The following is a 6,929-nucleotide window of genomic DNA, read 5'->3' as shown; positions in this document are numbered from 1 at the left end:
AAACATGCAAGTGTCTTAAACTAGGCTTCCTTCCAGTCCACAGTTCAAAATAGGTCTTTGAAACTGCCTTACTAGAAATCTTGTTCAATAATATACAACGGTTTTTAAGAGCATGCATCCACAATTATTTGGGTAATGAGGAATTACTCATCATACTCCTAACCATATCCATAAGTGTTCGATTACACTTTTCAGCAACACTATTTTGTTGAGGTGTTCCTGGCATAGTATACTATGCACATATGTCATGTCTTCGAGAAGTTTTTCAAATGGACCTTGACATTGTCCTGATTCGTTATACTTTCCATAACATTCACCACCTCTATTTGACCTAATGATTTTCACTTTTATCTAATTGTCTTTCAACCTCATTAACATACACTTTGAGAGCATCCCGCTGCTTGAGATTTTTCTTTCAACAAATAGATAAATCCATAACGTGAAAAATCATCGATAAAGGTGATTAAATATTTTTCTCCACCAAAATATGGAACATCAAAGGGTCCACAAATATCAGTGTGTATAATTACAAGAAGTTGAGTGCTCCTTGTTGCACCTTTCTTGGTATGCTTGATTTTCTTTCCTTTAATGCAATCCAAACAATATATCAAGATCAATAAAATTCAGATTCGTAAATATCTCAGTCTTTACTAATATTTTTAATCTTTTTTTGGATATATGACCCAAACATTTATGCCACAAATAAGAAGAACTTTCATTTAGTGAAAGTGTCATTCATTTCTACAGAAACGACACACATAGGCCTTGAGTTCCTTATGAGCATCCTGTGGAACTTCAGCATGTGCTTTCTTTTTCTTAAACTTGTTGGCTTTCACTTTAAGTCCTTTACTAGCTCCTTGACCCATGAGGTTAATGGAATGACCTCCTTGCTTCTTAAGTCTTGACTCCTCTTGAGTAAGCATACTGGACAATTCACTAACATCCCACTTATCCTTAATAGTGTTATAATTAATTTGGAATGGTCCATACTCACGAGGCAATGAGTTTAAAATAAACTAAACCAAGAATGTGTCATCAATTTTTATCCCTAAGGTCGAAAGTCTTGTTGCAATGTTAGTTGTCTCGATTGTCACGATCCAGGGGTACCCCTTAGACGTAGTACGACATACTTGACCCTGAAGGGGTCCCATATAAGCCTCATAGCATACATGAACATAAAAGCATAGGAAAATAGTGCGGAATTTAAATTTTTTTGTTACAATCGAAGTCTCATATAAAATGAAAGAGAATCTATGAAACCATCTATAACACTTGGAATATAACTCCTTAAAACAATCTTAGGGACACGGTCCTTACAACCAAAGTCTAAAACATAAAAGAAAGACATAAAAGACATATGATCAAGCCCTCAAATACAATGAAGACTCACCAATCTTCTTCTTCTTGATCTCCTATGAACCTAGCCACGAGGATGGAATCCAATATCTCCAAAGCCTACACTTATAGAAAATGTAGAAAGATAGGGTTAGCACAAAAGTACTAAGTATGGAAGCCATACATAAAAATCATTAAAACATGCATAAAAGGGACATTTCATTTGAAATCATGCTATATGCCATTTTGAACATCATCTTTGAAATAGTTGGAGAATACAACTCATAAGACAACCCACATACAATTCATCATAGCATAAAGGATATCATCATATTAACAAGCATAGTCTCCAACATAAATATATTACATATCCCAACCTTTACAAGACATAGCCTCCAATCATAACATAATGCATAGTCAAATACCAAGATCATCTCATCATAAAGTAATCATCACATAAGCAACCCCTAAGAAACACTTGTGCAATATATGGTTGGCATCCTATAATACCAACCCTACTAAGTACTCCTTTGAAGCTACCCTAGTCATACATTTCATCCTTAGACCTCATCATAAGCAATAGCCATAAATAAGGAAATAGTCATGTACATTACTTAAATTATAAGGAAAGTCATTCATAACAACTATCTATTCAACATACATGCGTACATTCATATCTCATCATAACATAAAGGAACCATCCTATGACATCCTACTAAGTCTACTTGTGCAATGTGGAAGTAAAGTCTCATACCCTCACTCCTACTAAGTAAAACTCACCAAGAAGTCATAGTATAGTTCATGTCTCATTCATTATTTTTATTATATAGGGAAGAATAGTCATAACAGACATAGACCATGTGAGCTACATGGAATCCGATGTCGTGTAACCCTACACCGAAAGAAGGTGTCCTACTTGCCTAAGGTAGAACTAAATGTATAGTTTTTAGGTGGATCCACTAGCTAAGTCCTATGTGGGTACATAGTTATGGGACAGAGAGATTGCTTCTAGAAACTCGTCATATTGCATTGACGGATCTCATGAGTTCATTTTAGTTGACCCGACCTATTGCATTGACGGAAGGGCATTTTCCTCATTTTCCATATCCACTCAGTGCTAAGCATTATTTCCCAAATTATACATTATTAGTCTTGAATTGTATTTACATGTTATACATTATTAGTCTTGAATTGTATTTACATGGATGAAGGAATAATTTGCCCTTCATTCAATACAACTCATATAATATCTCATAGTTCAATAAAGTGAGAATGTACTTTCAACTTTAGAATCAACATTAGTATGTGAGAATAACTTTAACACCAAGATCATGTGTTCGCATGAGAATTGACTTTCAATCAACACAATAGGATCATCATGGTCATGTACATTTCATGCATAATAATGTGTAAAGGTGCATATGAGAACTATACTTTCAATTAATATCATTGATACATCATAATCGTGTTTATGCATGGAGTGTGTGTGTGTGTATTTGTCTTGCAATGACACAATCAACAACATTATCATCATAGACACTTCCTCTCAAAGTGTTCATAAGCATGTACATAATATCACAATCATGCATAATTCACATATATTGAATTCAAGGATCATAGACCATGTAAATCAACACATCTAACATTCATTATAGTAGACATGTATATATATAATCATAATTCAAGTAGTTCATTCATTGCATGTATAAGCTCATATACTCATATTGTAGGTCATGTGGGTGAAGTCCTTCCATAATAACACCATATACAATTTAACGTGCATAATAGCCTCCTTCTTAAAGCATCAACTTTCATAGTTCATTCATATTAGCTATTAACCTTAAGGCCTTAGGAGTCATCTTCATGTTACAAGCTTTACTCTCAAGCATTACCTCACATAGTCATTATGTAAACCTAATTCTTAAGGTAAACTAACCACATGCTTTATTTTTACTCAATCATAGTCATATAGCAACAAGTAAACTAAATCTCAATACTACTCAACCATGATCCATCATGTGAGACCTAATCAAGTTAGTTCATGTCTACAACATTCATTCATAAGAAATTCATGTCTAGGTGATCTAATCTAAGGTAATTCATCAAAAAGTTCATTATTCTTAGAAGGTCACATATAAACCCTCAATTAGCCTCTTCTATGGCATAGCCCTAATCACATCAATTCACCTTAGGAATCTTAGATTTATAAAGTATACACGTAGAATCATACTTAGATCATGCAATTTCATCATAATTAACTCACATCTAATCAATTGGACCAACTTGCAAAACCATCACATAATGTAAAGAAGAACCATATCTAGGGTTGGGGGTCTCATGAATTCTTGAAGAATTTGAGTTACAATCATATAAAATCAGTCTTATATTCATAAATAGACATAATTCAACCTTGAAAAGTGACTTTGAAAGGAATCCATGGAGTTGAGTTGAAAACCTAGCTAATTGAGTTTTCTACAATAGAGTTAAAAGCTTTTGAAAGGGCTCCTTGGGTGATAGCTTCCCAAGGATGAAGAACTCCCATACCTTAGGTGTAGAATCCTTCCAAATTAGTATTGAAAAGCTCTTTCCTTCAAGCTTTTCTTGATATCTTTCTTTGTTCTTCAATGGAGGTTCTAGAGAGAAGATTCTTGGAGGGAAGAGTAGCTGGGTTTTGATTTGGGGTCTTTGGTTATAATGAATTAGTGACTTAGTTTAGGGTCTTATTAGCTTATATATGTGATTAATTAACTAACTAACCGACCCCCTTAACCCCTAATTAATTCTCAAACACCTAACAAAGACTAAAAATCTTTAAAATTGGCAGTATCCACGTTCACTCATCCACGGACCGTGGATGGGTTTACTAGCCGTCCTGTGGTCTCGTGGTTTGCACCTGAGGCTTTTCTTGACAAGCCTCAACAGGCCTTGACCTACGCCTAAGACCTACGGGGAGTGGTCTAGTCTACTGGTCATAGTTGGCCATCCGTGGTTCACCAAAATTTTCCAGATTTAGGGACTGTTTTGGGATCCTCCTCAAGGACCCCTTAGGTGGTCCTTGGGGAGTCGTACCCGGACGTTTAACCCCTAAAATCACTATTCTAAGTACGGAAACCATTTTTACAAGTTTTAACCCTCATACGACATTCCAAAACTCTTATCAAAGACTTTAGAACTCACTAGTTCAACTCACTAAATTACGGGGTATTACATCGATGATATGATTTTGCATATTGCGCGACCCATTAAACTTCATAGTCGTGAGTTCAGCCATTAGTGTACTAGCGAGAGATTTATCAGCAGAACAAAAACGTTCTCCCACAAACTTTAGGTATTTCTTGGCACTTTCTGTTTGTGGAGTAGTACTCTTAATGTTGTTAGCAACAGTCATTTGCATAAACATAAGGCTTAATCTGTTAGAGCGCTCCCATGATTTATGAAAAGACTTCTCATCCTCACTGCTCTTATCAGTAATGGCATTAGGCTTGTCATTCATCAGAGCCAAGTCAAGATCCATCACACCTAAATGGAACTTGACTTGTTCATGCCATTCATAGAAGTTCATTCCATTGAACACTTTAACAGACGAAGCATGCAAATGAAGAGGAACAACTGCAAAATAGATATACATACTCATAAAATCAGAAAATAATGTGAATTCAGTAAAACGATAAAAATATATCGTAATTCTCCTTTGGGTAGATACTACGACACATTATCATAATTTAAATGCCATTTTTTATCTTTAATAGGTGAATGAATATTTTTAATCAAATATATACGACATCTTTGGATATACAATATATGTTTGACTAAAAGCTATTAATTTACCTCATAATTTTCACTATTCGTAGAATGATAGATTCACCTTTAGGTAAATTCTTAAGTTCTAGCAATAGTGAAAATCAATTTATCTATTTTTTTTCAATATAGGCATTTAATTAAACTTCATAGATAAATGACAATTTTATGAATGCATATTTTTCTTAACCATACTAGTTTGGCCACTTCGGTGACTAACAAACTATAGAAACATAATACATGCATCAATTCATCATAAATATTATATGTGTAGACATGAATTTCTCTAGTTTGGCCACTTTAGTTACTAACAAACTATATGAATACAAATGCACACATAATATAATTTTTTTGTGCATGGGAATAATTTTAAACATTTTAGTTTGGCCACTTTGGTGACTAACAAACTATAGAAACATAATACATGCATCAGGTTAAAAAACCAGACTCAATCTCTCTTGGAATATTGAATATACCAATAAATAATGAATTGTACTAATCCACATATGCCAAGTGATCATAAATATTATATGTGTAGACATTAATTTTTCTAATTTGGCCACTTTGGTGACTAACAAACTATACACATATTATTTATTACTTAGTATAACGACCACTTTAATTTATTACACAATTGATTCATTACCACATAAACCAAAAATAGAATAAAATATTATTTTAATAATTAAGTCAATAACTTGTGCAAGATCAAAAAAAAATTGTTCATTAATTAATAACGAGCAGATCAGTGTGACATAAAAAATTTAAACAATTCTCATAAAAGTGCCGCCTGCATATAACCTTCTTTTTTCAATTTTTTTACTTCATTAATTTAACCAATTAACGATCATAAATATTATACATATTATGTAAAGATGATCTATAAAGGTGAAAATATACGAAGATTATCCGTTCAAACAATTCAGGCTCTGATACCACAAGTAAGGTTAAATACTTTAATACATATCAGGATCTTAAACACGATAATCTTACATAGAGATCGTTAGGGGCACATACCTGATGCCGAAGACATCACCACAAAGAAAAGCGGAAGCATTAGTAATAAATTAGTTTCTACCTCCTTGCCCTAGCCTTACGTTACCACAACCGTCAACGATGGATTATTGTAGAGAATATGTGGTAACCCTAATAGGTGGAGGGATGACCAATTTATAGAGGATAAGACTTAATCTGGTACGTCCATCAAGTAACCAATGTACGAGCGAAATTTATTCCTTATTAAATATTATTTATGGTATTACTTGGGTTACAAGTAAACTTGGGCCATAAGTAAGAATTAATTAATAATAATTCTTACACATATTCCATGTCTATTTTGTTATTTTGATCCTCATTTTCTAGAATTGAACTCAGCGTATGTTCTAACTTTTAAAAAATTGACTTATTTTTTTAAAAGCCCTAAGTTTAACACATTGACATTCCTTTATAATTAGACCAAAAGTCTATAGCGATCGAAACTAGTAGCTAGTAGTGAAGATGTAGCATATAATCAACTAATTCTTTATAATAATGTACTCATTCTCTGAAAATTCTTGTAAGATATTGATATTATTGAAATAATAGAATTAAGATTGAGGATCAGAGAATAACCTCATCAAGACCAATCTGATTAGTGTATAATCTCAATTACTAATCAAGTACTTATTAATTGAATTATGATACACCATGCCAATATTAATACCATAAAGTTATATGTACGTCACTTATGTAATTGATAGATGATGTCAATTACTACTTAATTTTATAAATAGTCCAGGTAATTAACCCCCCCCCCC

General features: G+C 33.2%; 1 protein-coding gene across 1 annotated transcript; it reads right to left on the bottom strand.

Annotated features, from left to right (window-relative positions):
- Positions 1-4,516: 4,516 nt before the first annotated feature.
- On the bottom strand, positions 4,517-6,166 carry LOC125871237 (uncharacterized). The gene is made up of 2 exons (XM_049551835.1): positions 6,151-6,166; positions 4,517-4,944 (listed from the first exon to the last, which is right to left on the bottom strand). The coding sequence occupies exons 1-2, from the start codon at positions 6,164-6,166 to the stop codon at positions 4,517-4,519; spliced, it is 444 nt and encodes a 147-aa protein (XP_049407792.1).
- Positions 6,167-6,929: the final 763 nt, after the last annotated feature.

Source organism: Solanum stenotomum, chromosome 7 (genome assembly GCF_019186545.1).
Source record: "Solanum stenotomum isolate F172 chromosome 7, ASM1918654v1, whole genome shotgun sequence".
NCBI lineage: Eukaryota > Viridiplantae > Streptophyta > Magnoliopsida > Solanales > Solanaceae > Solanum > Solanum stenotomum.
The sequence above is the reverse complement of the archived record's forward strand: the minus strand, read 5'-3'. Positions and strand labels throughout refer to the sequence as shown.